The 17,740-nt window shown below is 36.1% G+C and overlaps 1 protein-coding gene across 1 annotated transcript in view; it reads left to right on the top strand.

Annotated features, from left to right (window-relative positions):
* The first annotated feature begins 14 nt into the window (after positions 1–14).
* The window catches only part of LOC140948365 (phosphopentomutase-like), an 80,213-nt gene continuing 62,487 nt past the window's right edge, over positions 15–17,740 (top strand). The window contains exons 1-4 of the mRNA XM_073397600.1: positions 15–175; positions 9,318–9,417; positions 10,872–10,939; positions 15,082–15,170. Coding sequence (XP_073253701.1) covers positions 50–175; positions 9,318–9,417; positions 10,872–10,939; positions 15,082–15,170 — 383 coding nt within the window. The 5' untranslated portion in view covers positions 15–49. The remainder of the gene's footprint in view (positions 176–9,317; positions 9,418–10,871; positions 10,940–15,081; positions 15,171–17,740) is intronic.

The raw sequence follows: 17,740 nt of genomic DNA, 5'->3' as shown, positions 1-17,740 counted from the left end.
TATCCTCTTCTTTCCCAGTGCACTGCTGGCCAATAGCCTGTTAGCAAAGATGGCGGCGATGGAGGCGAAGGGCAGTGAGGCGAAGGTGGCGGGTCCGAGCCAGCAGACAGCCTCGGCAAGTACGGGTGATAGTGAACTAGACCAAAAGGTAGCAGAATGGCTGGCTTTAGACCAGGTAAATACTTCGATTGTCAACCAAAACAATGTTTATCCAAAACATGGTATTTGAGCAAACAGCAGAGTGTAAGGCCTCATCTCTTGGCGAGAAGCCGCAGGATAACACTCTATAAAATTCGAGATTGCTCCGAATCTCTAAATTTAAGAAAAGTTTTCTTATTTTACGCGAAAAATTTAAAACATATCATAGGATAAGAACTCTTTTTTCTGTAATTTAAACAGGCAGTTTGAATTTACGAGAACAAAATCGTATTCTATGATTTGTTTTAAATTTTTTTCTTAAAATAAGAAATCTCGAATTTAGAGTGTGACCTGCCACATAAGTCTTATTAGTATAAACACACTCAGTGATCTTTGTGATTTAAGCAATCTGACTCGTTTGCTATCTCGGACTATTCAACAATATTCACCTCCTAGCGAGTGGATAATGTGTGAGCTCGGTGTTTTTCCCATGTTTTTAGAGAACAATCTTTTAAAAGTCGATGAATTCGTAGGGTTGACTTTTTTAAGGCAAGGAATAGCCTGCGTAAAAAGGGTTTCCGTTTGGCTTTGGAGCAAAAAAAGACTGAGGAATGGGATTCTCGGTTTTCACCGCGTGAGAAATGAAATGAGAGCGAAAAAATGAAGGAGGGGGGAGGAGAAGGGGAAGAAAGGAAACACTTGCAGACAAACCCCTCGATTTTGAAAACCTGCATTCAACAGCGAATGCAGGGACTGATTGGCTCGGCTAGTTGAACAATATTGACATGTGTCAATCAAAGCTTTGTTTCATACTAAGAGGTCATAGATGGTACGTGACACTCATATTAATTTTCTATGGTTGTTGTTTATTCTGTTCGGCAAGATTTGCCCTCCAATGCAAGAGCATTTTCACTGACCTCTTTTGAAACATAGAGCTTTTCTTGCAACTAAATAAGGGTTTCTGGTTGTTTAATTTATTCTCCAAAGTGCCTCCTGGATCTGAATAACGTAAAGCAATTTTCTTTTGTAAGTGAATACGATGGTTTCCTGCAATGTTTTGTCATGCTGGGCCCAGCTTGTTAGTGTTTTTTGCGGGATGTTAAATTCTCTCGGATGGTGATTTCAGATCCAAATTTCAAAGAATGGATTGCACCGAAGCTACATCAACTATGGAGAACTGCATTGTGACTTAGTCAAGATTGCTGATTAAGCAATGATTGCTTCAACTGTTCTGTTACATGTGTTGCCCTTTCTAATCAGGCAAGACCCCGCAAGACCATGGATTGGTTCTCCACGCGAGCTTCATCAGTTGCCAGCTTAGCTTTGTTCATAGATCCTTTTACAAGACCATCTCTAGTTGTCTGTGCCGTGGCGAGAACGGTAAGCTGTTCTGTCCGGCAGAACTTTGACCTTGTAAAAATACGCGTTGTGGATCAAAAATACTAGACTTGAATGCTTGTCACATTTGTTAAACACTTCAAATCCACCTTTCTGGAGGTTTTGATCTAAAACTTCAAAACTTCACTCTTGCGGTCCTTCCTTTTACACGGATTGATAAGACAAATGTACAAAGCCTGCATTGATCTTTCGGATTCATTGAGATTTCAACATTAACACCATCCAGGCGTACCAAAATACAAAAAAATATATTTTGTTTTCACACACATGTCCTTTAAAGTTCGTTTCCACTCCATGGAAGGCCAAACATTTTATTGGTCAATTTTGACAGCTGATGACAGCATCAAATGTCGGTGCATGAACTCAGGCATGAGAGGCCAAGTGGGTGGTTTTCAAAATTCGGGCTTTGTCTGCAAGTGTTTCCTTCCTTTCTTCCCCACCACCTCCATACTCTTTTACTTGTGCCATTTTGACTCTCTTTCCTTGTTCTTTGCTCCTTAACTGCACAGAAACACTTGCTATGTAGGCTAGGCAAGGAAAGACGTGGAAGGATTGGAAATGGGGTTTTTCCATTTACTGTAGCTGAAGTTTTTTCTTGATGGATTGTTTGTAACAACTTCTGTTTATTTGCGTAGACGAAAATTTGGCCCAAAAATCGAAGTTAATTTACGACAAACAAATTTGAAAGCAAATGTTGCAGAAATTCTACGTTTCGAGTAAATAGGAAAAAGAAGGCTACATGTATTTTTGTCAGCACTTCAAGTGAAGAATGACACCACAAACCCTTTTGGCTATAAACTTAGCGAGTCAACAGAAAACAACAAAGATCTACTTTTCTTCCCAGGTAAGGAAACAATTCAAACTTTTAATGGTTCCATTTAAGCCATTACACTGTTGTTTGCGAAGTGATAAACTTGTTTATTGCCATGTTTGAAAATTCTGCAAAGATCTATTTTTAAACTTTCGTATGATTTGATCCATCAATCAAATCATACTTTTTAATAGTTTCGTCTCTGATTTTGATGAGATCACTTTGTTTGTATGTACTAAAACAATCTCGGTGAATAGTGGCTTTAGGAATATTTACCTTGATTGTTAATTAGCTACTTTTAAGTCCTGAATAACTGGCTATGAGGTATGCAAAATCTCATCTTTAGGAGTATCATCGTTCACAACCGCTTGGTAGTATCTTCCTTGCTTCATTTGTAGGACATCAGGTCTTTTCAGACCCATTATTTGGTGATTACTCTACACCAGAGTTTTTTCTCTCTCCCGTAATTTGTAATTTGTTTACCCACAAAACACTTATGAAATGTTATGAACTCATTTAAATGTGTCCAGATCGAATTGGAATTTGGAAGTGTTGGTTTTTTGAGGAGAGGGGAAAACCGGAGTACCTGGAGAAAAACCTCTCAGAGCAAAGGAGAGAACCAACAACAAACTCAACCCACTGATGGCTTTGACGTCGGGGTTTGAACGCGGGCCACATTGGTGGGAGGCGAGTGCTCTCACCACTATGCCACCCTTGCTTTGAGACTTGTTCTTGCCGCTTCGCAGCTCGCTATGCGCTGGGCCTTGTAACCATGATTGTTTAGTAGGTTTTTCGATTGTAAGTAAGGAACAAAGAAATACTATTAGAAGCAATCAGAACTCGGCATAACTGCAGAATGCAGGGCCAATTTCTATGTATACTAGTTGGGGCAGCTCTGTGGCTTTGCCAGTGAAAAAAACAACCTGATCACTGAAATGGTTCAGCAGCTTGGCAGTCCTGACTGAGGAAACACCGAGCTGTGGAGCCACTAAAACATTATACCACCCTTGCTCTTTTAGACCCTAACGTTGACTGATACCAAGCCACCCTTGCCTCCAAAACATATGCCTTTCTCATTCTTTTAAGACTCTGAGCCACATAGCCACTAAAACAATATTATTATTATTATATACCTTTACTTTTTCTTTAACCCTTTAACCTGCAATTAATTTTTTGGGAAATTTTATCACTGCAGCTATGTTGTGAAACTATGCCAACAGCTTCCATACTACACGTATAAATTCCAGGGCCATGAACAATGTATTCAATTGTTTGTCATAGAATGCCCTTTTAAATACAGCAATAAAATTTGAAACTTGATATTTTACCAAATTGTTTCCAATTTCAACTCTCATAGGGCAATCGACTTCCAAAGTTGTTTCATCCTATCGAGCCAATAGCCATTGCGAGTAATTTGAACTTGTTTTCCTTTGCTTGAAGATTTATCGTCAGAATTGCAAGTTTTGATCTATGTTGAAGATCAGTTGAAGAAAATCACACCCAGTACAATTCCCTAAACTCCACAGGTGACAATGATGCAAGCTGCCACTTAAATCCACTTCAAAATTAAGTCACAACAACTACTACTTCACTAAAATTTTCATTTAGTGTGTCTATGTGTCATGTAGTCTGCATGGCATGCGTTCAAAATGGAAGGAGAACCTAATTTGTGAATGCACACCAGGGAGAAAATGGGTTTGCTTTACTTTGACTTTGTGCTTGCCTTTGTTATTTCACATTGCCATGGTAGCAGAATTTCTGGATGACAACAAACCAAAAATTTCTCTTAAAAAGTGAATTCACACTGTTCAGGGTTGTCACTAAGATTTCAAGTTGCCGGGTAATTGTTGTTAGTAGCCAGGGAAGTTGCAAGGGGTCATGGAGGCCTACCCTCCCCCCCAAGAAGTTTACAAAGTGCAACTTCTACCATTTTCCAAAAGACATAACTGCCCCAAAAAAGCAGACTTCATCAAAAGCAGAGCTATTATGAGCAGTTTATGATGATCATGTCTAAAATAATAAGTGTTTACTTTACAATGTAAGTAATGGCCGCCGAATTAAAAATGTGGAAAGGACAATCCTTATATGGTGCAAATGAATTAACATACACTGAAAAAATCAAGTAAAAACCCTTATGCGTAAGAATAAAACAACTTATGGAAAAGAAAGGTAAAAATAATATTGGAGATGAATTTACCCACCGAGAAGGGGAAAGAAGAGAAGAGTTTCACTGTACATGTATAAGCAGACGATGAATGTACGAAAAAGCATCATTAACATAAGGTTAATAAGGTTTGTTGAAAAATAAAAGTATGATAATGCAAAAACAAGCGTAACGTAGCAGTTTCATTTCAGCCTGGGTTTTGAGGTAGACAGCCATCTTCTTTGGTGAATTTTTAAACTTTCTCCATAACTGAGTCAGCCATGTCAGAACGCTTTGATGTAAGACACATTCTCCAAGGAGTCAGTACAGGCTAGTGCCAGCCTGTGGCAGACACAGTGAAGTTTATAAGTCGAGGGTTGAGTTGTTTCAACCTAGCAGCAACACCTTTTGTTGTGCCTGTCGAAACAGCAGCACCGTCAGGCACAAAATTAATGATGACAATTTTTTGGAATCTAGACCTCATTTACCAATGTTCTAGATTATGCAATTGGTTATAGTGCTTGCCTTTGCAGATGGTGAATTCTTCAGGAGATTTGATAGACAAAAAACCAGTTTTAGTTAATTGACACAATTCATCATAAAATTGGGCAAACATTATCATCTGTGCCATAACAGAGATATCAGTTACATCATCCACTAAAAGGCTGAAATATGTCCTTCTTGCTTCGTACCACTTAGAAAGACATCTTGCACAGTTTCCCAATTGTCAAGAATATTTCTCTTAATGCACCTTGGGATCTGTGCAGAAAACGCTTCAAGTCTTTTAGTCCCAACTCTTCTAGCAGGTTAAGAAGTGACTTGATCTTGTGGTTAGGTAGCTCCTCTTTCACGATCCAATACGCATCTGTGAACACCTTCAACAGCACATCTTCTGCAACTCTTTCCTGTTCGTCAAGGGTTCTCTGAAACGTGGAAACCCTCTGTAGCATCTCCGCTGAAACTGCGTTCTTATGTTGTGACGTACGGCAGTGGTCTTCAAACGCTTCTGGGCAAAATCATTTACAGGGCTCCTTGTTAAAAACTTTCGACTTATTTTGAGGGTTAGACGTGTCATGCTTTTTGCGCAACAAGTAGAACAGACCCTCGTCTTCAACATAAACAGGCCACCACATCTCAGTTGTAACACAAAATGACATTGATCTTTTGTTTAGCCAACTATGTTGAAATGTTAAGACTGCTTTGCAATCTTTGTCGCTTCATTGATGGTAACATTACAACAATCAGCCCTTTTACAGAATTCACGCTGATGGTACTTAGATGTAAACATGTTATCTGCGCACCTTATGGTATCACCGGAAAAGGCGCTGCTTGCATGGCTGTTCCCATCTTTAGTCTGCCTCTCAGATTCTGCTGGAAATGAGGCATCAACAGCATCATGGGTAACATCACCACTGAACTGGGAAGGGATTTCACAGCAGGGTCGCTTTGCCTGCACCTCATCATGCTCTTGAACCTCTTATCTAGTGTTTGGAAATGATATTTATGACTTACATTTTCTAAATTGTTGTTTGGCAGGTGCATTTTTATCTTGAATGTTAAAACATACAGTGGTTAAATCAGCTATCTGGATAAACTTTTTCTTTATGCAGTTTAATGAACACTGACAACAAACAATAATGAAATAATAGCAGAAACCAAGGAACAAAAAAATGATTATACAAAAAGTTCCTGCAAACCTGTCTGAGAAACGATTATTGACGACTATAGTCGTAAGCCACATAGTTCGCCTGTTCACCGCGGTAAAATAATGGACCCTCAAAGGTAAAAAAATGACTTGTTGTAATATTATGTATTGTGTATGATTATCGCTTTAATTAACAATGCCTTTGAGTTTTCTGTGTACGTACAAAACTTATGTATCATATTACATCAATAGATTCTCTATGTCGGAAGCATTTTTTACAACAGATTTTTTGGTTTGTTGGTGTCACGAGAAAAATACTGTGGGAAGCTTCTAGTCTGAAATTACGCTGTACTGTTCATCTTTGCAATAATGATTTGAATTGAAAAAGAAATTTACATAACATGTAAAGGAAGAGTCCATACAAAGTCACACACTCACAAGGGAAAAACTTGTCATGTGCTAGGCAACCAACTCATGTTTAGTCAAGTGGAATGAAACTATGGCTTTTTATAAACTTTATTTGCTGTAGTTTTTAGTAGTTTAGTCGACTTTTGATTGTCAAAATTTATTTGATCACAAAGTGCAAACCTTTGTTTGGATGAATGGAATATTTTCTTCATTTACCCAAAAAATGTACAGTTTAACTTCCACCAACATTGTGCCCGAGACCAGCCAGAGAAGGGTGGAAAAAGAATCTGAATGACCCTCCATTAATTTTATAGTAATTTAATGGACCCTGAAATGCAAACATTGAGATCTTTATACCTTGAATTTGATAAACTGGATGCTTAGCTGACAGTGAAAAAAAGAGTCCAGATTCCTTTGTCGCTTTTTCGACGTGTTCAACACAAAGCCAACACAACGGTTGAAACAGACATTTCCTGAACGGAGAGTTAACACATGCTCCGAGTAGCTGGGGGAAATCCCCCAGCCCTTAGTGACAACCCTGCACTGTTTCAAACTCTATCAATCCTATTCGGTTTCACTCAATTTGTCAAATGTTGACCAAATTTTCTGGAGTTGAAACTGAAAGTCTGTATCAAAGTTTAGAAAAAGAAAAAGAAAATTTTTGTGTTTTGTTCACCTACCGTACTCCATAAAGCGGGCATGTGAAATTAGGAAGTTTCATGTCGCAATCGTGCAAAGACGGCTAAGAAATGTACAAAAAGCGTCATCCATGTACAAATTTGTTTTTTTGACGTTTTCGTTGCAGTCGCTGCCTCGTTGTTTAAGCTCCCTCCCAGAAATTTTGCTGCCTTGGTAACGTGATGTCACACTTCTCTTCTCTATTTCACTTTTGCTATGTAACATCTGGCTTCTCGCTGGAAGTGAAGTTAGTCATTCACAGATCTCCACTTCCTTATTACCAGGTCATTATCTAGACGCATTTGTCCTCCCCTCCCCCTCATACATGCAGCTTTCTAGTAGTATAGGACTTGGCAGTACGAGCACACTTTGCTTATTTTTGGTGGATAATTATTGCCGCCATATCTTGGAACTTATTATACTATTTTTATAATATATAATTTAGGTTGTAAAAGGGATAGTATAGGATTTGGTGGTATGAGCACACTTTTGTGTTTATTCCTTCTGCGCCAACTCTTGGATTCTTCTATTTGTTTTTTAAAAAGAATATTATATCTTCTCTATATAATAGATGCGATATTTTAATAATTTTTATAATGACCATATGCATAGCTAGAGCTTATAATTATATCCTTTGCCTATTCACATAACTAATTTCAATACCATGCTTTTGACATAATGAATTAAGAATATTCTCTACATGATATTTCAGGTGATAGATCCATTTCCTTCTCATTCTATGCCTATTTTCATGAAAATCCACAAACTCATTGGCTGTTAAGTAAACATTTACCGTGCCGCAATTGGTACATACAATATGAGAGTCATTAAGTTTGGTTGCTCAGAACAGTCTATATTTTTGCTTGTTGTTGCTTTTAATTTTTCATTTCAAAATGGACATTCGCTATATTCTTTTTTATATTCATCATGAATTATATCACAATGCATTCTATATATATTTATATTAGAAAATAATTTTTAAAAACATACAGAAATATCCAAGAGTTGGCACAGTATAAATAAATGCAAAAGTGTGCTTGTACCACCAAATCCTATACTATCCCTTTTACAATCTAAATTCTATATTATGAAAACAGTATATAATAAGTTCCAAGATATGGGGGCAATAATTATCAACCAAAAAGAAGCAAAGTCTGCTTGTACCGCCAAGTCCTATACTACTCTTCTTTAGTTGAAGCCTTACTCAACCTAATTAAAAACCTCATTTGAGCACGTACATTTCGTCAAATTAAAAAACACACATAGTACACCAGGGGTGTAGCGTCCATATATGCACGTACGCCCGTGCGTACAGCTGAGATCTGAGAAAAAAATTTTGCTCATTAAATTTGCTGGCTAATAATTTCGTATTTCCACATTATACTGGCGCTTTTTATTAGAATTCCCATTATCCAAGCATTAATCATTCAGTGCTGGCCACTAATAATGGCAAAATGCATTTGAGTGGTAAGCAAAAATAGGAAAAACTCCTCCTGTACCCCTCCCTCAAGGTCAGCCAGCCTCACCATTGAAAATGCCTCGCAGAAAAACCAGGAGATGGCATTTCCAAGACCCTAAATTTCAAAATTTTCTGGGGGAGCATGACCCCAAAACCCCCTAGTTGTAAGCACCTTTGACCTGTACGCTATCCATGTTAATACCTTTGACCTTAATCAACAAAGGATGGCATTGTCCAGGAGTGAGGAGGTTGTCTTTTCCCTTGGGGAGAGGGGGAGTGGGCCTGTTATTACAATGTTAAAATGGTGTTTTCTGTAGATCTAATTTCTTGGAAATTGTACACAATCCAATGAGAAAATGTTTGCAACAATGTTTCTGTGCTAAAGGAGCAACCAAATTGCATAATTTTGTAACTTTGCAGCACTTTCCAGAATTACCAGATTATCAAGGGGATGTTCTTGCATGGATCCCTTTAATTTAGCACACTTAAGTATCAATCTATTTGGATTGTCGAGATCAGAAGACCAGGGTGATTGATGTAACACAGTTAATAATAAGAATGCCAACCTTTTTGTCAGCTTTTAATGAAACAAAAAAATACCTACATCTAATCAGTTGTTATTAATTTTCTTTGGCAGTATCCAGCAACTATTGCAGAAGTAAATCAACTTTTAAAAGTGTGCCAATTTGCTGAGCTGAGAGAAGTAATGATGAGATCATTGTCATTTGGTACTGCAGGTACAAAATTAAAATTAAATTAAAACTAGTGGTACCTTCTAGCAAGTTTCAATGAGGTGAATTTGTTTATCTTTTGTGGAATGTGCCTAATTATTCTTTCCAAATTGTTACATACTATTAGAGGTTTAAAATTAATTTTGCTATAAACAAGGATGGGTAATAAATTTCACCCAACAATTTAGGCACATTTTATTTTACTATAATTTCATGCCTTAAAGCTTTGATGGTAAATTGGAACAATTTTGCTCTTATGTTTCATGGTAAACTCCACTGTATAAAAACTGTAAATGTTAGAAAGTAAAATATTTTTTGAGTGAGGCCTTAATCAAAGATACGTTTACAAATTAAATTCTGAACGTGCGCTGATCAGTGGCATCATTAGGGATAAGAAAATATTCCGTGTGGAGTTACTCATACAAAAAAAAAATTGGTGTAAAGTTTGTGTGTGAAAAGTGCAAGAATGGGGAAAAGTATGTATAAGAGGTATAAAAATGTAAATTTGAATAAGATACAACGATCTAATGAGTTAGTGCATATCACAGGACAAAGGGTCTCTTGAAAGGCATCTAGATTGTCTCTAAAACAAAAGGTCAGCAAATTTGTTGCATTCTAAATCTAAATAGTCCAGTTTCGAATTAAAAATTACCGCTGAATATAAACATTAACGACACATTCATACAGGGTTAGCCTTGACGTAAAGTAAAATATTCAGAAATTCTGGCAAGTAAGTGTTTGAAATTTGAGTATATACAATAGACAGAGTAATAAACAGGTCTTTTTCTCGTTGGAATTTGTGAATATATTACTTCAGATTGAGGCTAAGGCTGTAAAAAATGCGTCTTCACTTCTTTAATTCAGAGGTCATAGCGAACTCGAAAACTGACTATTGAGTTGTGAAGAACACTCTGGTTCTGATAAAATTTGAGCATACAACCCTGTTCCTTGATCAGCTGCTCTTTTAAACGCAATTTATGAAGCAAAACAGGGCCCTAATAGCCCTTTCAGACAAGAAATCGTAACTTTGCTCACCTGTTAGGTCCTCAGCAACAACTCAACAAACGCAATCCATAGTCCACAACCTACATTAGCACACTGGATTACCTAGCCTTGAACCATAAGGAGTAAAATGTAAATGCAAGAAGTTGATGTCACTGCCCAAATATCGGGTACTCACACCTAAATATGGGCAAAAAAGGAGGGTTATGCAGAAGTTGAAAAATTTTCCAAAACAGTGTGCAGCATTAAGAATTCTGTTGCTGAGCCAGCCTCACTTCTTAGCTTTGTTGCCTTGTTGGGAATTACGTGAAAACTTGACTAGTTTAGAACCGTCACTTTACTTTAATTTATTATTCCTGGTGTTTGATCTAAAATATGAATTATTGTCAAGGTGTATGAAAGAGAATTCTTTTGACAGTAACATGGTACTTTATTTTATTTGTTGTCATTTTTTTAAGGTTTAAGATCAAAAATGGGAGCAGGTTTCAACAGGATTAATGATCTGACTATCATCCAAGCTACCCAGGTTTGTACTTTTGTTAAAGAAATAGAAAAATGTACAGCAAAAACTTGTAAACTTGGCAACATTCTGAACTGGTTGTTTATAGACTAGATTACCTGTATGCTTAATTCCTTTCTTTTGGATGAATGTACTGAGGTAAGCTGCAATAATGTTAGCCTCCTACGAAGACATTCATCCGGCTTTGTAATGAGTTCCCATTGTTTGTCAATGTAATGTTATGTCCGTTATCTGGGAAACATCATTAAGGCCAATGCATGGTTCATCCTCTCAATATTTTACATTCTCTATTTTCTATTCAAAAACAGAAAAAGCCAAATCACAGTCTTAGTTTCCTTTTCCTGTTTAAAATTCTTTATGTAAAATGCATCATTTTATTGAATTTTTTAGTCAGAACCACCTATCCCTATTTACATACGTAAGAAAAACATCAAAATCTTCAAAACTTACCAGAGTTGTAGAAATGACTTTCAGTTTAATTCTAGCCTAAGAAAAAAAAAGAAGCTATCTTCTTTTTTCGTTATTCATTTTACTAACGAAGTAATACAAAAATGCGAAAAACAAAAATCTACTTCTGTTTTCCGTTTTTCATTTTATGTGCCAAAAAAAAAATACAAAAAACGTTTTATTCATAAGAAAATACATAAAATGAAAAGCTACTTCCATTTTCCATTTTTCGTTTTATGCACAAGAATTGACTTCTGGTCACTCGTTATCACCTTTTTGTATGGATAAATGAGGTGTTGTTCAGAGTGTGGGCTAGTATACTGTTGGCGTGTGGATAAAATACAGTACTAGTGATGCCTGTGTGGATCACATCAGGCAACCAATTTACAATTTGGGCGTGTCATCGATCAGGAATAATACTTGGCCAATGACAGGGTGGTTAAGTTGCTGTAAAAAGTAGGAACAGAGAGAACTATTTCACAATCATTGTAAGAACATGGGTTGGGAATGGTGTTGTTTATGTGTTTGCGACACTTTAATCATGTTAATTTGTTGTTGTAGGGTGTCTGTAAAACCAGGAGTTTACACACCCCGGACAACTCCCTGACGGGCTGGAACCCCCCAGAGCACCCTTAATTACAAAAATTAGGCAAAAAATTACAAACCAAAAAATACCCTAAAATATCATCAATTAATCAATAACTGAATATGTTTGTTTTATCTGTTACTGGGAAATGGAAATTGGATCAGATTGATGAATTCACACTACTTTGTGACTTCTCAAGATTTTAAGAAAGTAGTCTGTTGCCTTTATACGATTACTTACTAGCCTTTTTGTCTGAAATATAGTTGAAAGAGCTACAACTGAAGTCAAGAAAAAAAATCAACCAAATAAAATAGAAGAGTTAAATGAGAACTAAGCGGAGGGCCCATGTGGGATTTATAACATTGTCACTAAATATCTTTTACCCAATTTGTAGTTTATTGTGTTCGAGGAGTATCACTTTAATAAAATTCACTTATTTTGATTTTTGTCTTGTTTTCTTTGATTTTGGTATTTTGTCTGATTAAAAGTAAAAATATTTTTAGCTTTAGTGTTTCACTTTAGATTTCCAGCTAATCTTGGTTTTTTCGAAATTTTCTGTGCTTGACTTCTCAAATGATGTTTTTGTCACAGCTTCAATAGTGGATGGTCAGCCATAATCAAGGCCGGGTCATTCATTCATATACCAATAAATCTTTTGAAGGATTCTGGTCCAAAACCCTAAAACCATGCTCTGCTCAGGGTTACATACCCATCATGCAAGGCCAAATAAGAGACAGTGCCCCCTCCTGGGAAACACTTAAAGGACAGAGAATTCTCCATGCAATCTATAATCTACCTGCCCAACAGAAAAAACCCACAAACATTAGCTGGAAAATCAACATGGAACAATAAAACCAAATATATTTTCTCTTTTGATCAAATACAAAATATCAAAATAAAAGAAGAAAACAGGCAAGAATCAAAATAGGTCGGCGAATTTTATAAGTTATACAAAGGAGACAGTACAGCATTGTAGAAGCTATTTATTTAAAACACATTTTATTTTTGGTTTATTTTTTCCCTCTTGACTTCAGTAACGGCTCTCTCGCCAATATTTCAGACAATGGCTGATCTACGTTACAGATAAAACATATCAGTTATTGATTCATTGATGATATTTTAGGGTATTTCTTGGTTTTGTAATTATTTTGCCTAATTTTTGTAATTAAGGATGTTCCGGGGGTTCTTGCCCGTCAGGGAGTTCTTCAGGGGTGTCCTGAGGGTGTGCCAGGGGTGTTCCGGGCCAGCTCTGAGCAACACCTCATTTATCCTTCATTTATCCATACATAAGTGGGATAATGAGTGACCGGAAGTCAAATCTTGTGTACAAATTGAAAAACGGAAAATGGAAGCAGATTTTCGTTTTTTCGTTTTTTGCTATTTTTTTGCAAATAAAACGAAAAATGGAAGTAGATTTTCGTTTTTTTTTTGTATTTTTTTTGCAAATAAAATGAAAAACGAAAAAAATTAATATTTTCTTTTTTTCTTAGGCTAGAATTAAACTGAACGTCATTTCTACAAGTTTGGTAAATTCTGAAGATTTTGACGTTACGGATATAAATAGGGTTAGGTGGATCTAACTAAAAATTCAATAAAACAATGTGTTTTACATAAAAAAGGTTCTGCACTGGTAGAATTTTTAACAGGAAATTCAAAAGGAAACTAATTTGGCTTTTTCTGTTTTTTAATATAAAATACAAAATGTAAAATAATGAGTGGACGAACCATGCATGTACCCGTTACAAATACACGTCCACAGTAAAACTAAGTGGTGTACAACAAAAAGAGACCACAAATAGTCAAAAATTTAGTCTATTCAATTGTTTCAAAACCTCGTGTAAGGTCAGTGAAATTATCATTGTACATGTACAATTTTGCCATTTTTTTATTTGCTACGTCATGACCTTTGCTACAGAAAGCTAATGCTGACCATCATAAGTCTTAACTATCTTCTGTCAACTCTCCAACGTCAAGGATGTTATTGTTTTCAAACTTATTGACGAAAGTAGTTGGTACCAAGGTTACTGTCTGTTGGTTTGCAATGATTTGCATGAGTTGCTTCATGACCTGCGACAGTAATGAGACAGGACTAATGAAGTTATATAATGATATGCTTTCACTGGATGGTGTAGTTAAGCATAATAGTAGTTCTTTTGGGCTGCTTTTAAATTAACTATAATATTATCTTGTTGTGGGTACAATAAAAAAGACTATCTTTGTTGTTGTTGCTTTTATTAGTGGTAACAGGTCTTTGGGGTGTGAGCCATTAAAAAAAAAAAATTGAGAGATGCCAATCTTGTTTCTGTTTACAGTGTAGAACTTTATAGTATGTAACAGTTTTTTTAAGTTTTGTAAAGGATTGATGTGAAAGTCAATTGAAATATTATCTCTTGATTTTTCCAAGGCCTTCAATAAAAAAATAGTTTCAAGGTTAATTAGTGCATTGGTATATGTCAATGGATCTCTATAATCCTATTTTACGAGTAGAAAAAGAGCATTGTTAATTAATGAATTCTTTTTTTTTTACCAACTCTAAATGTTCCAGCAGCAGCATAACCTCTAATATTGGCTTGATTAAGTGATGAAGTACATATTTTCAATGATTACAGTGACTTACAGTTGAGCTATTTCATTGGTCTGTTACTATTATAAAAAGGTCCCATCGGCTGGTAGTTTGGGACAAGCAGATTTTCTTGCTAGGCAAATAACTTTTAAACCTTACTTGCTCGATGGGCAAGGTTCGAGGCAAGTCATGCTCTAACAACATCATTAACTAAGACAAGCATGACGTGGCTCCGGGCAAGCAAACTGTGTGAGCTGCTTGCCTAATTTATTGATTTCTTCAGTGTGAGCTCTTCTCCTCATCTTACTTTTCATGTTACTTTTCCTTTGATTGATGTTGTTTCTCCTCTTCTATGACCAAATGCGTGCGTTCTGTGGTTAGCTCGAAAGCTAAGCTCCTCTGACCACCGTACACTTCTACCCAAGCCATTAATTTTCTTTTTTTCCTTCTTTTTCTCCTTTATTAGTGTATTCCTACCTTACTATATATAACGTAAACATTTTATAAAGTGTGAATAATAAAATTGAATTGAATTATATTTATTACAAACAGGGGCTTTGTCGATATTTAGAAAAACTTTTTCCAGACTTACAAGAAAGAGGAGTTGTTGTAGGATTTGATGCAAGACACAACAGTAAACGGTAAGGAAATTGCTCATCTCCTTCTTTGTTATTACTGGTATTCCATGTACATGTTACAGGTCAAAATTAAATTCAGGTTTAATTTTTTTAAACCTAGGTTGATTCTCCTAGCTCTAACTCATAAATAACTAGACTCACTGAAAGGTGAGAGACCTACATTGTACACCAGAAAGAAATTAATGTATGGTATGAAAACAAAGAGTTTACTAAAACAGACAGCCAACTGCCCATTGATCTCGATCCACGGGCCTCATTGGTTGCAATGAGACTTTAAATAGATGATCCTAATTTGCGGTGTACAGTCTACCTGAAAACGCATTATTTTTCTTTCCACAAGATAAGAATATTCAGTTCTAAGATTTTTCTGTTGTTATTTTTCTTCAACTTTGCATTATGCAACCTAAAAGAGTTTAAAGGTTTCTCACTCGGTTGTTGATTTCATTAGGACACACTTTAAACAATGTAAATAGATCAAAATATGATCGATAAAACATATTTTACCGCATTAGTAATATGAATTGCAGGGGTTTCAATAAGCACCGACGGCTGACGAAACACGTGGGCTACTTTGTTAATAGAGGTCGACTACTTTTTTTTCTAGAAAGAAGAAGCAACTAGTTTGAATAACGTTGTAAACAAAAAATATATCGTAAAATCTGAATGAAAACGTAATTATGACGTGTTTTCATAAAGGCCCACTGGTTTTACGTCATGCTTTAGACATGTGAATGCTTTATTTCAGTCATTTTTTCACAAGTTTCTTTATAGTTATACGCAGAATTTGTTTACCTGCAAAAGTACGTAAATTAGTTTTCATCATTTGCTCATTGCTTGTAGGAATTGATTGTGTGACTGATAAACTGAAAGTTACATTTTTCTTGAATGAAAAACACGCCCTTTTGTCCCCAAATTAGTCCACAGAACGCTGAAAATCGCATTTTAGGGCTTTGAAATTTTGACGTACAAAAAATATTTGTGCAGGAGAAAATCGTATGAAGCAATTTGTGAGAACATCATTTCCTAGGCAGCCCAGTAATTCGGGCTAGGATACAAAGGAAACTGAGAATCAACCTAGGTTAAAAAATGTTAACCTGATTTTAATTTTGACCCACATCATAAACAACACATCAAATGTTATCTACGGTGCATTTGTAATATTCAGTGATAATTAAAAATACATTTTAATAATTTAGTGGATAAGTACAATGTAATATATTCTTTGTATGGTTGTAGTTTCTGTAAGAATAATTATTGTAACCACTATTAGTATTACCTGTATTTCTTTGAGTTTTAGTTGGTACATGACATTGGTAGTCTGCTTATTGCAGACAGCAGACTGCCAACTGTAAATTGACTGACATTGAATATACCATAGGCTGCCTATAAGCCCCCCAGTTATAGGCGCATCTACCTGTAAACAAAAATAATCTTTTTATAAGCCCCCTGGATATTTACAGTGTAAACTTCCCTCTAGCTTATATGGAAATGAATTCGATCTATTATGACATTTTGAAGCCTACTTAAAAATGCAAAACTCACAGCTGTATTTGGATCAATACTGTCATAGCTTTTTGAAGCGCTTTTTCTAGTCCAGTTATAAGTACCCTCGGATATAAGCCCTCCTAAAACCCTTTACAAAGATATATAAGCCAAGGGCTTATAAGCGGCAGTTTACAGTATTCTAATAAAGTTGACATCATTAACAATATTACATCATACCCGGTCTTCCAGCCTGGGAATGGGGCTGATATTTCCATACAAAATTACATTGGCCTCGTTCCCAAGATGCTGTTGGCTGTTCTTGACTGATTCACATAGACTTGTATTGCCATGGCTTCATATTCCAGGAAGGATTTTTTGCTTGAAATTAACAAGTAGCCAGCTAATACAGCTAGTGCTGCACCTGCCTTTGGGCCTGTTTACGAGGAGTGAGGTTGCTAGGGTTACCCTAGCCAGTGGCTTAAATAATAGTCCTTGTTTACAAGCATAATTTCACAGTAAGGGTTCACCCAACAGCACAGTCAACTTTACAAGCTTGACTGACATGTTTCATCATGCTTGATCTTATACTGTAAAACGGAAATAAACATTCTCCATAATGTCCAAGATTTGCCGATGAATAGAATCTTGAATATGTTTAATAACGTGGCCCGAACCTATTTATATGTGTGTTGGTTATGTTTTTGAATGGGGTTTTCAGTAGGAACGATCTAACCAATTTCTATGATTTTGGCATCCTTTATAACGATTGGTGGAACTTTAAGAAAATGTTATTTATTTTCCTGTAGGTATGAAAACGTTTGAGATGTCGGCATACCGTGTGGCACGAAATTTTTGCGGGTTCTGATTTTTGCGATTTTTCCAGCTTCCGCAAAAATAAGTTCCCGCAAATAAAAACTACCGCAAACATTTTTCCTGCAAACATTTATTCCAAAGTAAATATTGTCTAACTTAAATTCGCTTCAAAAAAATACAGTACTAAGAAATCGTCTGTTCAATTACAACTTGTCTGTTTCGTTCAGAAACAAAGTGGTACAATGAAATACTAGTTTTACATATTACAGGGTACG

This window comes from Porites lutea, chromosome 9 (assembly GCF_958299795.1).
Source record: "Porites lutea chromosome 9, jaPorLute2.1, whole genome shotgun sequence".
Lineage (NCBI taxonomy): Eukaryota > Metazoa > Cnidaria > Anthozoa > Scleractinia > Poritidae > Porites > Porites lutea.
The sequence above is the reverse complement of the archived record's forward strand: the minus strand, read 5'-3'. Positions and strand labels throughout refer to the sequence as shown.